Source organism: Aethalodelphis obliquidens, unplaced genomic scaffold (assembly GCF_003676395.1).
Source record: "Aethalodelphis obliquidens isolate GAN/ISIS:26980383/991018 unplaced genomic scaffold, ASM367639v1 scaffold5, whole genome shotgun sequence".
Taxonomy (NCBI): domain Eukaryota; kingdom Metazoa; phylum Chordata; class Mammalia; order Artiodactyla; family Delphinidae; genus Aethalodelphis; species Aethalodelphis obliquidens.
Window position 1 is genome coordinate 41,948,199 of NW_020837949.1, and position 19,428 is coordinate 41,967,626.

Below are 19,428 nucleotides of genomic sequence, written 5' to 3' on the forward strand. Positions count from 1 at the left end.
CTGCCACCTGCGGCCTCGGGTCACTGCCTCGGCGTAGGAGACGGACTGAGTACCCAATGCTAAGTGTTCCAAGGCGGCGAGGAGAGACGCTCCCAATAAGTGCCAGGTGCATCACAGGCGCCCACTTCCTTCCCTCGCTCTCCTTCTACGGTTATTTCTTTCAGTTGAGATCTCCTTTGCCTTCAATAACCTCGAGACAGACAATCTTTTGGTAAAAATAACAAAGCTAAGCCTAAAGTCGAAGAAAGTTCCTTAGACTTGTCCACCAGCAGCGTAGGGCAGCGGTGAGATGGGCGGCGCACGTGAGAGGATAAGCGTGAGGAGACGCGCGTGAGGCTCTGCGCGGCGTCCGCTTACTTGGGGCTGTACACGTGGAGGCGCACGTGGGAGGATGCGCGCCGAGCTGCGCGCAGGGTCTGCGCACGTGGGGCTGCACGCGTGGGCGGCGCACCGGCCGCGCGGGGCAGCCTGGGCCTGACGCCGCCCCCCTTCCAGGATTCGCGGTCGCCTTGACTACCCGGTGGCCCGCAACGGCGGCAGGGACTAGTCGTTGAGGCTGCGAGCCGAGCCAGACACCTGCGGACGTCGCCCGACTCGGCCGGGCCCGCGCCGGAGAGAGTAGCAGCTCCATCCGAACAGGGACTATGAGAAAATGGTCGGGCAAACGAGGAACAAGCTCAAAGAAGCGGCCTCAGAGCCGTCGTACTCTCTCCGCTCCACGCAGTCTAAGCAGCGGCGGCGCCGGGCCACCGGAGCCGGAGAGCCGGAGTTGGACGAGGAGCCGAAGGGGAAGGTGAAAAAGACGGAGCTGCCTTTGCCCGCACGCGGGGGGAACCTGTCAGGGGGCGCCCGGAAGTACTCGCCGCGGAGGACCCGAAACCTGAACGCGCAGAATTGCCTGCAAATGGAAGTGGTCGGAAGGACCGTTCTTCTCGGCCGCTTTCAATTCCTCAGATGTTTCATGGAGCAGCTCCGCGATAAGGTGCATCTATTGCGGAGATATCAGTTCACGGGCAGTATGACCCTCGGCATAGGTGAGCAGAGTCGACCGGGGAAAGCCCTCGGCAGGAGCCCCGACGGCTCGAGGCCCAGCACTCCCGCGCGGTAGGCTCGCATCCGAGGGACCCGCGGGCCCTCTGAGCCTCGGGTTGGAAGTGGTTTTGGTGAATCTTGCAGATCAGTTTAACAAGCAAGTCTAGCAGCAATAATGGCGAGGTCCAATCTCTGGAAAATCGCTGACAAGAATTTCCAGTCCCCTTCTTTTAAAGTTCTTTTAAAACATTTTCAAGGGTTTTCAGGAACAGTGATCACTTCATGTGTCACCAACAAAATGTCATCTTAAGGCAGCCATTTATCACAAGTTGTGAAAATGATAGGGTAGCTTTTGGGGGGGAGAGGTCAGACATTGTATTTTTCTGCACCTTGAATAAAGCAAAATAAACTGTTGGTTATTTTAATGAGTTGAGAATCTTTAATAGCGGAAATAGAGTCACATTAGGCAATATATTTACCCATGTTTTCCATTTATTTTCATCTTACTGAGGAGCTTTGATGCTTAAATTTTCTTCTTATTTAAGCATTTGAAATATGTTTATTTGTATTCCTCATTTTCTGTAGCTTAAGACGTAACTTAAATATTACTGTTTCATTAAAATCAGTTTTGAGCCTAGTCTTTCGTCAGACTGGCTGCTGATGTGTATTGAAACATGGATAAATGTCTCCTAATGTAAGTACTGTGATTTCTATCATAAGTTGACTGCTGATGTTAATTAAAGTAGAATGAATGTCCACATTTGGGGTGTGTTGAAAATACTTGAGAAATAATAGATGGGGGTTCATATTTAGATTTTGTCAGATGTCTAATTATGGAAACAGATACATTCCACATCCAGAATCAACATGGTCTTGAATACAGAGGTGTTTTGCCCAAACACAAGCCCTCGTGCACCCATGACTGGCACATGGAAGGCACTCAATCAATGTTGGGTGAAATGATGAATGAGTATATTAAGTGCTATGAGAGTTCAAAACAGTGAACATACTGGAGAATGGGAAGTGGGAAATGAGATCAGATAAGACTTTTAGGAAAAGGTGGGATTTGAATTGTGACCAAAAGGCTAACATATGGATGCCTGAAGCACAGAACAAGTTTAGAGGCCTATAGAACAGCATAGGGCTTCCCTGGTGGCGCAGTGGTTGAGAGTCTGCTTGCCGATGCAGGGGACACGGGTTCGTGCCCCAGTCTGGGAAGATCCCACATGCCGTGGAGCGGCTGTGCCCGTGAGCCATGGCGCGGCTGTGCCCGTGAGCCATGGCCGCTGAGCCTGTGCGTCCGGAACCTGTGCTCCTCAACGGCAGAGGCCACAACAGTGAGAGGCCCACGTACCGAAAAAAAAAAAAAAAAAAAAATGAACAGCATAATCAGTCATGGAAGTAAGAAAATATGAAAGCAGAGGAAGGGTACAAAAAGAAGAGAAAGTAGGAAGTTCAAAAGGTTGGTTGGGACCAGCCATGGAGAGGCTAATTCAAGCCTAGATTTAAGGCATTTGGACTTCATTCTGTAGGGAGGCACCGATTGATTCTTTTCTTTAGGAAGATAATTTTTTAATGAGGTGAAATGCACATAACATAAAATTAACCATCTTTAAAGTGAACAATTTTGTGACATTTAGTACATTCACGATGTTGGCATTGAGTGATTTTTAAATAGAGTAAAATGATCAGAAGTGTGCTTCCGAGAGAATAATTTGACAGCATTGTGTAAAATGGACTGGATATGGACTGAGAAAAGAAGCAGAAAAAATAATTGAATGCTGGAATCCAGGCAATAGTGGTCTTAATGAGAGTAGCAACAGTAGGAATGGAGAAGAGAGGACAGAGGTGAAAGTTGATGGCAACAAATTGAGAGGAACTGGGTAGGTAGTGAGGTAGAAAAGGAAAAGAATGTGAGGAGAGGGAGAGAGAACATTTGTTCAGGCATGAGGAGTGTAGATTTGGGAATTATCCGTGTGGAAGTGAGTTGAAATGTTAAGATTGAGTGAGATTTCCAAGAGAGGAAAGAGAGCAAAGTAAAGCTATTTGAGAAAACCCGTTATACTTAGTTTTAAGAGGTGAGAGAAGGAAAACCAGATAGATAAGCATGTAAAAACAGAATGGTCAGAAAGAGTTGATATGATGGAAGATAACAGAGGAAGAAATCTAAGAATCTGGTCAAATGCTACAGAGAGATTGAAAAGCAGAAGTGAAAGAGGCCATTGATGTTGATCACTAACTGATCATTGGTCGTTTAAAAGAGTTATAGGAACTTAGAAGAAAGAAGTTGGCTAAGAATCTTGTTAGATAATGGCAGGGGGGTGGAGGAGAGAATATTTCATAGTTGGAAGGCCTACTAGATCAAGAGAAGTGTTTTAAGGCCTAGGAAAATTAAAGGCTGAAGGGAAGAACCAAAGGGAGAGGGTGGGATTAACGTTCCAAGAGAGGGAATACTTGATAGTGCAGTCTTGGAGTAAGTGGGAATGATGAAATTAAAGGCACAAATTTGAGATGCTAAGTGTTGAAAAGAAGAGATGCTTCCTCTTCTTAGATGGTAGAGAATAGAGAAGCAAAGATTACTATGTAGAGAAATGTTGAAGTGGATATAAGAGACTTTGGGAGTGCTCGCATTAAATGATCTTTGTTTCAGTAAAGTATAAGTTTGGGTCACTATCAGAGGTGAGATTGACAGAGACAGGATACTGGGGCCCAGGATACAGGGGCCCAGGAGACAGGCTTTTTATCACAACTTTGAAAGGAACTGTGATAAGCACTTCTTTAGTTTTACAATATTGGCATCATTACACCTTACCATTTTATCAGGTGTGGAATGTGGAGTAAGGGGAGGGAGAGGCACACGAATATTTTGAGGGTTTTTGGAAAGCTAGCTGGACTTAGTAGGATATTTGATCTTTTCCTTAAATGTCATTTTTAAGAGTAATTGTCTGGAGAATGAGAAAGAGGATACAAGTATAGTTGAATAAGGCATTCTCTGTGCATCTTAAGAGTTAATGAAACCTTATCAGAGGGGCATCTGTTTTGAGTTGCGAGGGGAGGTATAGGTTTAATTTTAAAGTGGTTCAGAGTATATTATGTATGTATTAGATAGAAAGTTAACATATGTAGCAAGTATATAATTTTTCTATAAAGACCCAGGTGGTAAATATTTTAAGCTTCACAGGCCACATATGGTCTCTGTTAACTATTCTTCTTCCTTATTTTTATAACCCTTAAAAAATTTAACAAATATTTTTAGCTTGCAGACAATACAAAAACAGACCATGGGCCATAGTTTGCTGATCGTGGCATAAGAATAGTAAATCTGAGAAATACTGAAGAGTGGTAGGAATGAGCTCAGGATGGTAAGACTATGGAAAAAGAGCTGGAGAAGCATGATTGGGAACTTTCAACAGTGCAATGTTTGTTTTAAAAATTATTAAATAGTTGTTTTAAAGGTATATTATAATGAAGCAGCTTTTAATGACTTTTTTCTTTTCTTCTTTTTCCAGCTGTCTTTGTGGCAATTTTGCACTGGTAAGATTAGTTTCAGTTTGAAATCAATGAAAACATTTGAATTAAAAATTGCCATTGCTGTTTGCATATAATAAAACAATAACTGCTTGTTACATGTATAGAACGTCTGTATGTGCACCAGTTTACATATATATATATATATATATATATAAAACCTTTTTTAAAACCTCATGTGAAGCAACTTTTATAAATGGATGCATTAGGGGAATAGTAACTTATGAATTAAAGTATTTTTGCTTTATCAAAGGATTCACCACTATATTTCTTAAATATCTAGCTTTTGTAGTATACTTTTCATATTTATTTCATGTAGAAAACTTCCTCATTTTATAGTAATTGAGTGTTGTTAGTGACATAAACTTAGAGATAAAGTTTCAGTGACACCTGTCATTGGAAATCAGGTAGAAATGAAGATAAACACTCTGTGATGGTAATACAGAATTAAATGAACCTTTCAGTATGCATACACCTGCACATAATTTTACACAAATGATATGTTTGTAAAAACTCTATGTAAAATAATATTTTTCCTCTGACGTATCTTCATTTCTACCTGAGCTCAAGGATTTCTACTATTGGGAAGAATGGGATCTGCCCCACATCCTGTTGGGACAGTGCTCTTCTGATCATTATTCTGCAGGGAGATTTTGATGTTAGAACTAAGGCTGTAATGGTAAGAAACATTTCCTACAGCTGTTGGTACCGTGGCATGTGTCCTATGTGTAAACGAAGGTGAGTGAAAGACAGGGTTGCTATATGGAATTTTGATTTATTTTTTACTTCATTGGAAAGCATCTACTATGTAAATTAAGGATAGCATAATTGCTGACAATAATTTATTTGTCACATATGCACCTGTTTTCAGTACCTACAGCTGTTTTTTTAAGTTGCATTAATAAAATATCTCAAAGTACAGTCCTGTGTTTTTTGGCACTTTGTGTAGTATTATACTTATTTAAAAATTGCTTTAACCTAAAATAATTTTATTTAAAATTATATTCCAAAGCTTTTCAACATTTAGAGGCATTTCCCAAACCTGGTACATTGGAAACACTTGTGAAACCTAACAAACAGACAAAAACATGCTTCTGTTCTGATTTAGAGGCCTGGAGTAGGAGGAAGGGTGATTAGATCTGCAGGAGTTTTAGATACATAATTAAGATTAGGAACCAGGGAGTTAAAGAATTTCAGCTGTGTGCTAGTGCTAGCTTATGAATGCCTAAAAATATACAAATTAGCAAGTTACAAAATTTTCTCAATATTTATTATAAAAATTTATTCTTTATCTTTTTATGGCTTTCATACTTTGTTTATAATAGTTATTTTAGTGCTGTTTTTGAAACATGTTATTTTTCTTCTAGGATACATTTAATAACACTTTTTGAAAATGATCGTCATTTTTCTCACCTCTCATCCTTGGAACGGGAGATGACTTTTCGCACTGAAATGGTTAGGTTCTTTCTTCTAATGAATTCATTTGTAGTTTAAGAATAGTGAGACTATAAGGTGCAAACTTATTAGGAACTGAAATGAATTTTTGGTGAATTGCACTGTTTCTCAAGCTATAGCCTATAGGTTTATTTTGTTTTATTTTTGCTGTTTTTTAAAAAAATTTTTATTGGAATATAGTTGATTTACAATGTTGTGTTAGTTTTAGGTGTACAGCAAACTGATTCAGTTATATGTATACATATATTCATTCTTTTTGAGATTCTTTACCCATGTAGATTATTACAGAATATGAGTAGAGTTCTCTGTGCTATACAGTAGGTCCTTGTTGGTTATCTATTTTATATATAGTAATGTGTGTATGTTAATCCCAGGTTCCTAGTTTATCTCTCCCCACCCCACTTTTCCCCTTAGGTAACCATAGGTTTGTTTTTGAAATCTGGCCTGTAGGTTTATTATTTAAATAAAAAAGTGTTTTAGTCCTCACACCATAAACAAAAATAAACTCAAAATGGATTAAAGACCTAAATGTAAGACCTGAAACCATAAAACTCCTAGAAGAGAACATAGGCAGAACACTCTTTGACATAAATTGTAGCAATATTTTTTTTGGCTCTGTCTCCTAAGGCAAAAGAAATAAAAGTAAAAACAAACAAATAGAGTCTAGTTAAACCTAAAAGCTTTTGCAAAGCAAAGGAAACCATCCACAAAACTTAAAGACAGCCTACTGAATGGGAGAAAATATTTTCAAATGCTATGACTGATAAGGGGTTAATATCCAAAATACATAAACAACTCATACAACTCAATATAAAAGAAAAAGTTAAAAAAATTGACAGAAGACCTGAATAGACGTTTTCCAAAGAATACATACAAATGGCTAACAGGCACATGAAAAGATGCTCAACATCACTAATTATTAGCGAAGTGCAAATCAAAACCACAATGAGATATCACTTCACACTTGTCAGACTGGCTGCCATCAAAAAGTGTACAGATAACAAATGTTGCTGAAGATGTGGAGAAAAGGGAACCCTTGTACACTGTTGGTGGGAATGTAAATCAGTGCAGCCATCATGGAGATTCCTCAAAAAACTAAAAATCGGGCTTCCCTGGTGGCGCAGTGGTTGAGAGCCTACCTGCCAATGCAGGGGACACGGGTTCGTGCCCTGGTCCGGGAAGATCCCACATGCCGCGGAGCAGCTGGGCCCGTGAGCCATGGCCGCTGAGCCTGCATGTCTGGAGCCTGTGCTCCACAACGGGAGAGGCCACAACAGTGAGAGGCCCGCGTACCGCAAAAAAAAAAACAACAAAACACCTAAAAATAGAACTACCATATGATCCGGGAATTCCACTCCTGGGCACATATCCAAAAAAACCCAAAAATACTGATTTGAAAAGATACATGCACCCCAATGTTCATGGCAGCATTATTTACAATAGCCATGATATGGAAGCAACCCAAGTGTCCATCAAGAGTTGAATAGATAAAAGAAGATGTAATATATACATATATAAGCAGTGGGATATTAACCATAAAAAAGAATGAAATTCTGCCATTTGCAACAACATGGGTAGTCCTAGAGAATATTATGCTTAGTGAAATAAGTCAGAGAAAGACAGATACTCTATTTTATCACTTATGTATGGAATCTAAAAAATAAAACATATAACAAAAAAAGTGTTTCAGGATTCTTTTTCTTTTACCTCATTCTCCTCCTCTCCTAAGGCAGACTCCTTTTTAAGATAATAAAGATCAATTATAATAGCTGAGAAAGAAGGAAAACAAAGACAAGGTTTAAGAAGTGATACAGGGGGCTTCCCTGGTGGCGCAGTGGTTGAGAGTCTGCCTACCGATACAGGGGACACGGGTTCGTGCCCCAGTCCGGGAAGATCCCACATGCTGCAGAGCGGCTGGGCCCGTGAGCCATGGGCGCTGAGCCTGCGCGTCCGGAGCCTGCGCTCCTCAACGGGAGAGGCCACAACAGTGAGAGGCCCGTGTACCGCAAAAAAATAAATAAAAAAAAAGTGATACAGGGCTACCAAAATGATCAGAAATTGTTTTCTCTTAGGGGGAGTTGGGAGACCCCATGTTTTATCTGGCTCTTTAAATTTTTTTTTAGCTCTCTTGATTTCAAGATAATTTCTTTTAAGAGACAACTTTTGATATAATGCTTTCTGTTTTTTAGACATCTAATCTATAAAATGGAGATAATCTATCTACCATATGTATTTCACATAATTGTTATGTGGGTTAAATGGGAAAAAGAATGCCAGAATTGCAGAAATTTACAATTAAGAGAGACCAGGGCTGTCTTCCAGATCAGCTAGTTAGGGGCCAAGAGAAGAATTGAAACTGGCCCTCCTGACTGTTTAGCTACTACCTTTGTTTTTTGGTTTTAATTGTGGCTAAATTAAAATAAAAAATTTTAATTAAAAAAATTAGCAAAATTTACCATTTCAATTATTTTGAAGTATACAGTTCTGTGGCATTAAATACACTTATATAGTTGTGCAACCATCACCACCATCCATCTCCAGAGCTTTATTATCCCAAACAGACTGTACCTGCTAAACACTTAACTCCCCACTCACACTCACTCCTCACCTAGCTGCTTGGTGACCTCTATTCTACTTCCTGTCTCTATAAAACTGCCTATTCTAGGTATCTCAGCCATTGCTTTTTAAGTCTCACCGTATAGCCACTTAAAGCTTTGAAGAATTGGGTGTGTTAGCATTTGTATGGCATTTGAATTTTTATTATAGGTATTATTTCCAAAGACAGGGTATAAAATATTAAATAAAGAGCATAGCTGTGGCAGAGTCTGGGCCTTGATGACAGATCACTAGATTCAGATAGCAGTTCTGTGCTTTCTCGCGTAATGGCTAGTAAGTTAACTTTGATTCTCAGTCTCATCTGTTAACTGGGAATAATGCCAGCCTTAGAGGGTTTTACTGAAAATGAAGGAAGATGAAAATGAATGAAGCACATACACAGTACCTGGCCCAAAAATAATAACTCTTATTAATAAAAATTTATGTTTTCTATTTAAGTATAGACATGCATATTAAATATCTTTTCATTGTAGTATTGCCTTGTTTTTCTCATAAGAAAAGGGAAAGATCCTTATATGAACTTATTTTACTAATCAAAATTATGAGTAAATGCTTTTTCAGACATCAGCTAAAACATCTTTAATTTTTTTATACTTTTTAAAAACATTATTTATTTTTATTTTTGGCTGTGTTGGGTCTTCATTGCTGCGTGTGGGTTTTCTCTAGTTGCAGAGATCTTCATTGCAGTGCGTGGGCTTCTCATTGCGGTGGCTTCTCTTGTTGTGGAGCATGGGCTCTAGGCGCCCAGGCTTCAGTAGTTGTGGCTCATTGGCTCTAGAGCGCAGGCTCAGTAGTTGTGGCGCACGGGCTTAGTTGCTCCATGGCATGTGGGATCTTCCCGGACCAGGGTTCGAACCCGTGTCCCCTGCATTGGCAGGCAGATTCTTAACCACTGCGCCACCAGGGAAGCCCCCCAGATCTTTAATTTTAATAGTCACTAGTGTTGCTTAGTCTATCAAAAATAAAGTACCTATAGTTGTATGAAGCAGGAATGAGTGTGGGGTTGAAAATTGCTTTTAATGTTTTTTGAGGGAGCGTGTATTACAAACTATGTGGCCCTTTATTTTTTAGGAAGGAAGGCAGGAAATTGATGAGGAAATAATATGAAACAACATGCTTTTGTTAATCTTTGGAATTTAAACAGCACTTTTAGTAACCTAATAAAATCATTATTCCACATGCTGGAATAATGCACTAAAGTAATCCTTTTTTTAGGACACAGCATTTGTGTCATGAACAATAGTCGGTTCACATTTAGTTAGCTTTCACTTTGTGCAGAGCCAATAGATGGAACTAGGAAGTAAGATGAAAGCACAAAGTTGCATCTAATGCTCTTGTAGTCACTGTTATTTCTTAAGAGTTGGAGAAAAAGAAGTAATTTTCTCTATGCAAAGTTCTACACGTACAAGGACATGAAGTCATCTCTGTTTGTGCCAGAATCATCAGATCTCAACTTCTAGGCATCTCATAATGTGGGGGTAAAATCAGGCTTGGTAAAATTAAAAATATATTGTTTACATATTTTAAGGTGTGGTTAGAAAAGCTCCTTAAAATGTTTAACCATCCCTTTAACTCTTTTTCAAACCTACAGAAAATATGAAAGAATATTATAGTGGTAACCTGAAAATGTGTGCCTTTTTTGCATCCAAGAATGCACTAGCGAGGAGAAATTATGTAGTCTTATTATCTATCCTTTTCTTTTTTTCAGAGTAAATTTGTTCTAAAAAGAGTTATAAAAATAAATATTTTCAAATTTTACTTACATTAACAATTTGTACTTTTTTAAAGGGACTTTATTATTCCTACTTCAAAACCATTATCGAAGCACCTTCATTTTTGGAAGGACTATGGATGATTATGAATGACAAGCTTACTGAATATCCCCTTGCAATTAATACAGTGAAACGCTTCCATCTTTATCCAGAGGTAAGCAATATTTGGGAACAAATATTTGTAGAGGGATTCTTCTTTATCAGATAAAAATAGTAAGCACAATGATGTTATAGGAAGGAGGGGATTTTAAAGTTTATTGATTGTATGTGTCCTTATAGTTGAGCAGTGTATCAAGAGTTCCTGTCCTAAATTTAAAAGCCCCAGAAATTATGCTCACAACTTAAAGAATAAAACCTTAGTATGGAATTAATGACTAGTGTAATAGGCCAAATGGGAAGGAGCCAAGAAGGATTCTCGAGGGAGATGGTCTGTTGGCTTTATTTTTTTTAAAACCTCAATCTATTATTTTCTAATTCTAGCAAAAATATATCCTGTTAAATTCCTCTTCTTTTCCCCAAGCAAGTCTTGGTGAAAAGCAGTACATGGCTACTGCAGTATTTACAAAGACCATATATTACAAAACATCAGCAGAGAAAACGCTGTGGGAAGATATTATTGAAGCATTCTTTAATCAGTATTCATCAAATTACCTACTCCTTGATTTATAAAATGAAATAAATGAATGATTTGATAAAAGTAACATCAGGGCAAAAGCAAAATAGATACAAATATAAGTACAATAGCTTCTTTTAAAAAAGTTTTTATTGGAGTATAGTTGCTTTACAATGTTGTATTAGTTTCTACTGTACAGCAAAGTGAGTCAGCTATACGTATACATGTATCCCTTCTTTTTCGGATTTCCTTCCCATTTAGGTCACCACATAGCACTGCATAGAGTTCCCTATGCTATACAGTAGGTTCTCATTAGTTATCTATTTTATACATAGTATCAATAGTATATATATCAGTCCCAACCTCCCAATTCATCCCACCCACCCTTTTCCCCCTTGGTCTCCATACATTTGTCCTCTACATCTGTGTCTCTTTTTCTGCTTTGTAAATAAGATTGTCTATACCAATATTTTCAGATTCCACATATATGCGTTAATATACAATATTCGTTTTTCTCTCTCTGACTTGCTTCACTCTGTATGACAGTCTCTAGATCCATCCATGTCTCTACAAATGACCCAATTCGTTCCTTTTTATGGCTGAGTAATATTCCATTGTACGCATGTACCACATCTTCTTTATCCATTCATCTGTCGATGGATACCTAGGTTGCTTCCACGTCCTGACTATTGTAAATAGTGCTGCAGTGAGCATTGTGGTGCATGACTCTTTTTGAATTACGGTTTTCTCAGGGTATATGCCCAGTAGTGAGATTGCTGGGTCATATGGTAGTTCTATTTTTAGTTTCTTAAGGAGCCTCCATGCTGTTCTCCACAGTGGCTGTATCAATTTACATTCCCACCAACAGTGCAAGAGGGTTCCCTTTTCTCCACACCTTCTCCAGCATTTATTGTTTGTAGATTTTTTGATGATGCCCATTCTGACTGGTGTGAGGTGATATCTCATTGTAGTTTTGATTTGCATTTTCTAATAATTAGTGATGTTGAGCATTTTTTCATGTGTTTGTTGGCCATCTGTATGTCTTCTTTGGAGAAATGTCTGTTTAGGCCTCCAGCCCATTTTTTTGATTGGGTTGTTTGTTTTTTAATATTGAGCTGCATGAACTGTTTGTATATTTTGGAGATTAATCCTTTGGCCGTTGCATCTGTTGGCTTTAGAGACCGTGTAGATGGGTATACTGATCACATGAAGGGACAATGACAGTGACGAGTAGAATAGTGACCTTGGGGATACATTAATAAGGCAAGATTTATTTAGTTATATAGCTAGAAATCTATGAATACTTCCCAATACTAAAAAAAGTATGAACTTTATGATAGTCTTCAAATTCTAGAAATTGGAAAAAAGAAGAAAAAAAATAGTAGATTCAGTTTGTGAACTCTGAAGATAAATGCTGACTTGACAGCATGGTAAGAACTACTTTTGAGTTATCTCAGAATCCAGCAGATTAGTTAAAAAGTCTAGCTTTTTATTTCTTTCTTCATATTTTATAGCTTTTAAAAATTATTATTTTGATTTTAAATGTTTAAAATTGCAGAAGCTAGAGAATAATGTGCAAATATGTGTGGTCAACCACCTACAATAAATAAGTGCTATTCTTTTATCATTTTTGCTTCTGATATTTTAAAATAAATAAAGCATTATAAATACAGTTAAAGTCATCTTTGTTCTGCTTCCCAGTTAAGTTTGTTCCTTTCCCATTCTCACAAGCATCATTATCGTGAATTTGATGTGTATATCCATCCAGTTCTTTTTTCAAGGATTGTTTTATGTGTTTTTGTAATTTCACATAAGTGTTCTCATACTGAACATATCACTCTACAACTTTTTCCTCAGTATTTTATTTTGGAATTTCTGAAAATGTATGTACATATTTATTTTTCTTTAATTTCAACCATTTTATGAATTCCAAAATTATTTGTATATTTCCCTATTATGGATATTAAATTATTTCCAGTTTTTAAATTACAGATATAAACCATATAATCCAGCAGTTGTACTCCAGGACATTTATCCCAGAGAAATTAAAATTTATATTCACACAAAAACCTGTACACATTTATTGTAGCTTTATACATTGTAGCACAAAACTGCAAACAACACCGATGTCCTTTGACATGTGAATGGTTAAAGAAACTGTGGTACACTCATACCAGGAATACAATTCAGCAATAAAAAAGGAACAAGCCATAAGAAACTGCCAAACTGTTTTCCAGAGTGGTTATGCAATTTTACATTTCTACCAGGAATGTATAAGTGATTCACTTTCTCCACAGGGTCTCCAGCATTTGGTGTTGTCACTACTTTTTATTTTAATGATTCTGATTTATCAGAATGTAGTGATTTATCATTGTGGTTTTAATGTGCATTTCCCTAATGACTAATGTTGTTGAACGCTCCTTTTTTGTGTTTATTAGCTAGCTATATACCCTCTTCAGTGAAATGTGTCTTCATGTCTTTTGCTAATTTTCTAATTGGGTTTTTTTTTTTTTAATGTTGAATCTTAGGATGTTCTTTATATATTCTAGGTACTACTTCTTTGCCAGGTATGTGGTTTGCAAATATTTTCTCCCGGTCTATACCTTGTTTTTTCATCCTCTTAAGTAGAGTCTTTTGCATAAGACAATTTTTAAATTTTAATGGAGTCCAGTTTAGCAATTTTTCTTCTTGTGGATTGTGCTTTTGGTGTCAAGTCTAAGAATTCTTTGCCTAGCCCTAGATGCTAAATATTTTCTACGTTTTTTTCTAAAAGCAATTAGAATTCTATCTGTGATCCATTTCATTTTGAATTAATTTCTTTATGTGACGTGAGACGTGAGACTTGGGTAAAGGTTATGTTGTTGTTGTTTTTTACCTATGGATGTCCAGTAGTTTCCATACCACTTGTTGAAAGGGCTATCTTTTCTTCATTGAATTGCTTTTGCACCTATGTGACAATAAATTAGGCATATTTCTATGGGTTTATTTCTGGGTTCCCTTCTCTCTTCCATTGATTTATGTGTCTATCCCTCTGCCAGTACCATATAGTCTTGATTTAATGTACCTATACAGTAAGTCTTGGATTAGGTAAACTGATTTCTCTCACTTCATTCTTTTTCAAAATTGGTTTAGCTAGTTCATGTGCCTTTTAATGTGTATTTAACAATAATGTTTTCTATATCTAATTCTATTGATACTTTAATAAGAATTACATTAAACATGTAAATAAATTTGAGGAGAACTGACCTCTTTGCTATTGAGTCTTCTAATTCATGAACATGGTGTGTCGCTTGTTTATTTAGGTATTCTTTGGTTTCTTCCAAAAGCATTGTGTAGTTTTCAGCATACGAGTCTTGTATGTGTTTTGATAAATATACGCCTAAGTATTTCATGTTTTTTTAAATGATGATAAAGGGGATTATATTTTTAATATTGATGCCCACATGTTCATTGTTACATGGAAATACAGTTGATTTTTTTGGTATGTTTATCTTTTACCCTGCAATCTTGCTGAATTCAATTATTAGTTCTAGGAGTATTTTTTTTTTACACATATGTTGGGATTTTTCTACATAGTGAGGCATTTAATATGCAAATAGAGTATTTTTTTTTCTTTTAATCTGTATGTCTGTTATTTCTCTTATTTACCTTATTGCACTGGCTAGAACTTTCAGTACTATGTTTATTAAGACTGGTGAATGTGGACATCTGGACCTCATTCTTTTTTTTTTTTTTTTGGTACACGGGCCTCTCACTGTAGTGGCCTCTCCCATTGTGGAGCACAGGCTCCGGACGCACAGGCTCAGCAGCCATGGCTCACGGGCCCAGCCGCTCCGCGGCATGTGGGATCTTCCCGGACCGGGGCATGAACCCGTGTCCCCTGCATCGGCAGGCGGACTCTCAACCACTGCGCCACCAGGGAAGCCCCAGGCCTCATTCTTGATCTTAGGGAAAAAGCATTCAGTCTCAAACCATTAAGTATAAAGTTAGCTGTAAGTTTTTTTGCACATGACCTTTATAAGATTGAGGTAGTTCCTCTCTTATTCCTAGTTTTTTCTGTAAGTTCTTATCAGAATGGGTATTGAATTTTTTCTAATGCTTTTTCTGCACCAATTGATATGATCATGGAATTTATCTTCTTTGTTCCATTAATATGATGGAGTACATTCATTTTTTCATACTGAAATAGTCTTGCATCCCTGGAATAAACCCCATCTGATCATGGCATATAATTATTTTAGTATATTGCTGAAATCTATTTACTAATATTTTGTTAGGGTTTGTTACGTCTGTCTTTATAAGGGGTATTAGTATGTGGTTTAATTTTTTGGTACTTTCTTCGTTGGTTTTGGTATCAAGTATCAAAATATCTTTAACTCCAAACCTGAGAAAATAAAGCAAAGGGAAAGTCCAGGGAACCTATTACCATGTCATTCCTTGGGCCCTGACATTCCTATCTAGTTTGCCTCTTTTCTCTACCTTTAAGGGTCTTCTTGTGTTTGATTTATATTATTCACAGGAGTTCTAGTTGTACTTGTAGGAATAGGAAATTTACATTATTTAAATGTTGACTTTTTTTTCATTTTCATTTAGTTTAAGTGATTTTCTAATTTCCCATGTGATTTCTCCTTTGATCCATTGGATACTTAAATATTGTTATTTAATTTCAGAGTACTTAAGGGTTTCCCAAATTTCTTTCTTTTTTTCTTTTAATTTCTATAAGTACTTTTCAATGTAATTTGTAGTAGTAACAATTGTATAGTATAGACCTACCTAAGATCTAAGATGAAAGAAGCAGTTTTCTGCAGCAGCTTTCTCTATATCCCGGCTTACTTTTCAAAGGCAGTCTGACCATATTTCCTCTAATGATTATCTGTCTAATTCTAGTGTAAATGGAAAAATCAAAAAGAAAAAAAAAACTGTTGAATCTTCAACTTTAGTTAACATTCACTTAGTCTGTGTATATAAGATAAGGACTTAGCTTATTAGACTAGGCCCATTTTTTCCAGTGTTTGTTAAGTATTATTTTTAGTTTTTGATTACTTTTGGAACTTTTTGTCGTTACATCTCTGTTTCTTGTTCCACTAGTTTCAAACAGTATGGTCTCTAAAACATTAGCTAATTTTTTTCTTTTTACTTATTAAAAATATTTATTGAATAACTTGCAGTTTTCAGCTTCTTTGATGCTTTGAAAAAGTAATCATGGTAATGTAGTTCATTTGTTTTCAAAACTTGAAAGCATGTAAATGACAGGCAACAAGGACTCGTCCAGTCTTATTTTCATATTGCATAGATACAATATGCAGATTTACATTTGCTTGCGACCTTATATAGTACTTAAGTGTTGAAGTAAATGTCCATACTTTGTGTTCACAAGATTAATTTCTCATCTAAAGATGAAATTAATTTCTCACCTAAAAGTGTAAGTTTGAAACAATGTATTTTGTAAAGACAAAAGCATTTAATGCTTACTATATGCCAGTACTTATATATATAAGCTCTAATCTCCAATCACTCTTGTAAGACGGTTATTATTGATATTAACCTCATTTAACAGATGAGATGACTGAGGTTCAGAGGTTGAAGGATTACTTCACACCGTAGAAACCATACCTTGTAGAGTCAGAATTTTTTGTTCTATTTTGACTTCAAAGTCATGCTTTTCTACTGTATTAAACGACATCTCAGAAAGGAGTATAATTCTAGAATTTGCACATACATTTAATGTGGAAATTTTTTGTACATGTATGAAAAACACACAAGAATAGAAGTTATAAGTTTAAACAGAATGTCATCTTATAAAATTAAGTGATAAAATCGTAAATAATACTATATATGAAAAGATGTTTATGACATTGTTTAGTGATGTATATTACATTAACATCTTATAATACATAATATTACATAATGAATAACTCTAACTACATGTTTCTTATGCCTAGGGAGAGACTGGAAGGATGGTCACCAAAATAGTAAAAGTAGTTAGTTCTAGGTTATTTTTAGTTTCCCTTTGAGCTCCTCTTTACTTTTTTTTAACTTTTTTCTCCAATGATTTTGCATTATTTTTCCCAAATCTATAAAATTATTTATTAAAAAATCTCCCAGGCATGAGCATTTTGTCTGTAATTTTTTTGTTGCTATTTTCCCTTGTCTTTAAACTTTTTTTTTTTTTTTAATATTTATTTATTTATTTTTGGCTGTGTTGGGTCTTCGTTTCCGTGCGAGGGTTTTCTCTAGTTGCGGCGAGCGGGGGTCACTCTTCATTGCGGTGCGCGGGCCTCTCACTGTCGCGGCCTCTCCTGTTGCGGAGCACAGGCTCCAGACGCCGCAGGCTCAGTAGTTGTGGCTCACGGACCTAGTTGCTCCGTGGCATGTGGGATCTTCCCAGACCAGGGCTCGAACCTGTGTCCCCTGCATTGGCAGGCAGATTCTCAACCACTGCGCCACCAGGGAAGCCCTAAACTTTTTAAAGTAGATTTCAGGTTGGGAAGTACTGGTTAATTAAATCTGCTTGGTCAGTGTTTTAATGGGCACAGGAGCTGTTATTCCATGTGCAGTTGGTTTTATAGACTATGAGTTGGTTTTTAGACTATGAAGAAAATAAGTTCAAGGACCTAAGGGAAGTGTTACAAAATACTTCTGTAAATCTTTGTATTTTGCTATTAATTATCATAATTATGTACTTCATGCTTGATTTGACAGCTACTATTAATTATGTTAGAGTTGATTACAAGAGTATATTACAGAGATGTTGATCACAACATAAATTTTGTAGATGTGCATTACTCAGTAATACATAACTTTAGTTGATAGTGTGTGTGTATAAAATTTTAAATGATTGTTTCCCACATGAAATGATTTAAATAAATTCATCAAAGTTTATAATGTTAAAGGCAACCATCATAAAATGGTATTTTGGAAAAATTATTATTAAGAAGATATTGAATTTTTCTTCATTATCTTTTTGATTTTATCTTTTGTAGGTGATTATAGCCTTCTGGTATCGCACATTTATGGGAATAATGAATTTATTTGGGCTGGAAACAAAGACCTGCTGGAATGTGACCAGAGTAGAACCTCTAAATGAAGTTCAAAGCTGTGAAGGCATGTTTCTTCCTAAAATGCTGTTGTATTGTCATTAATGTTTACATAAACATAATGTTATGACTCCTTTAAGAATTACTATAAACTACTGTGATTTTTTTTCTTTAAAAACAGTCTAGAACTGATTCACCTAAAAGTGTATTTACCCTTTAATTTTCTGAGAAGACAATGTACTTGCTAATAAGAGTGTTAATTTGGAATTTAATTTGAGTATTAATATGCTCCAGTGTAAGGCCACACTGATTATAAGTCATTCCTCCATTTCAGAAGGTACAAAAAAAGCTCTGGGGTGGCTTGAATATATAAATTTGGGGGATGTAGATTAAATAGTCACAGTTCTACCTGTAATAGTTAACATAAATAGTTAATGTAAAAATTTAGTTATGCATAAATATTTAAAAATCAGATATATAATAGATTACTTTAGAAATTCTGCTGTTTTTGTGCTCTCACAGTCCATGAATAGTTCTAATCAAACTCTTCATATACATCTTCTACATCAGTATCTTTGTCAAAGAACTGCTTTTCGAATCATCTAACAGTTTTCCAGGATCTGTGATTGTCACTTCCATTTAAGATGTTTGCAGTTTAGCACTGTTACAATCTTAGCATGATGCTGTTCCTTGAAACTCTTATTTGAAATCACATGTATCTACTTGCATAACACATAGTTGTTTTTTCTTTATTTCTTCATATTCTCTAGAACATTATGTTTTATAAATATATTTTTGTTGACTTGTGTATAGTAACATTCAGTTCTCAGAATATATCCTAAATTTGTATTGCCATGTTGCCCTTATATTTTTACTGATTCCCTCAGATGGTCTTTATAACCATGGTCTAAAGCAGCATTGGTAGAAGATATTTGAGGGCAATTAGACTGTTTTTTTTTTTTTTTTTTTGTACAAACTAAAGGAATTGAGCGACTGCCTGAACCAGCTTATAAGGTATAAACTTTTCTGAGGGATGGGAAAAAATCACCTTATATATATACATATATGGTATTTATTAAGTTGCCACTAAGTTATAGGTTAGTGTTGGCACTTGGGACCCCAAGATAAACTGGGTAAACATGGGGCCTTACCCTCATAGAGTTTGCAACATAAGAGGGATGTTAGCGGTTACAACTGTGGTGGATGTTACAAATAGGAAAATAAGATTGCTGAGGTTAGGAGAAGTGTTTCAAGAATAGGAACCATAATTTTCCAAAGTCCTGAGGCAAGGGAGAACTGAAAGAAAGCTAGATTTCCTAGAGCAGAGAGATAGAGAAGAAAACATGGTGTGAAATGATGCTTAGAATGTAAGCAA

General features: G+C 36.5%; 1 protein-coding gene across 1 annotated transcript in view; it reads left to right on the top strand.

Moving 5' to 3' along the window:
- The first annotated feature begins 652 nt into the window (after window positions 1–652).
- The window catches only part of DPY19L2 (dpy-19 like 2), an 87,449-nt gene continuing 68,673 nt past the window's right edge, over window positions 653–19,428 (top strand). The window contains exons 1-5 of the mRNA XM_027102210.1: window positions 653–1,034; window positions 4,542–4,566; window positions 5,928–6,015; window positions 10,420–10,557; window positions 18,000–18,120. Coding sequence (XP_026958011.1) covers window positions 653–1,034; window positions 4,542–4,566; window positions 5,928–6,015; window positions 10,420–10,557; window positions 18,000–18,120 — 754 coding nt within the window. The remainder of the gene's footprint in view (window positions 1,035–4,541; window positions 4,567–5,927; window positions 6,016–10,419; window positions 10,558–17,999; window positions 18,121–19,428) is intronic.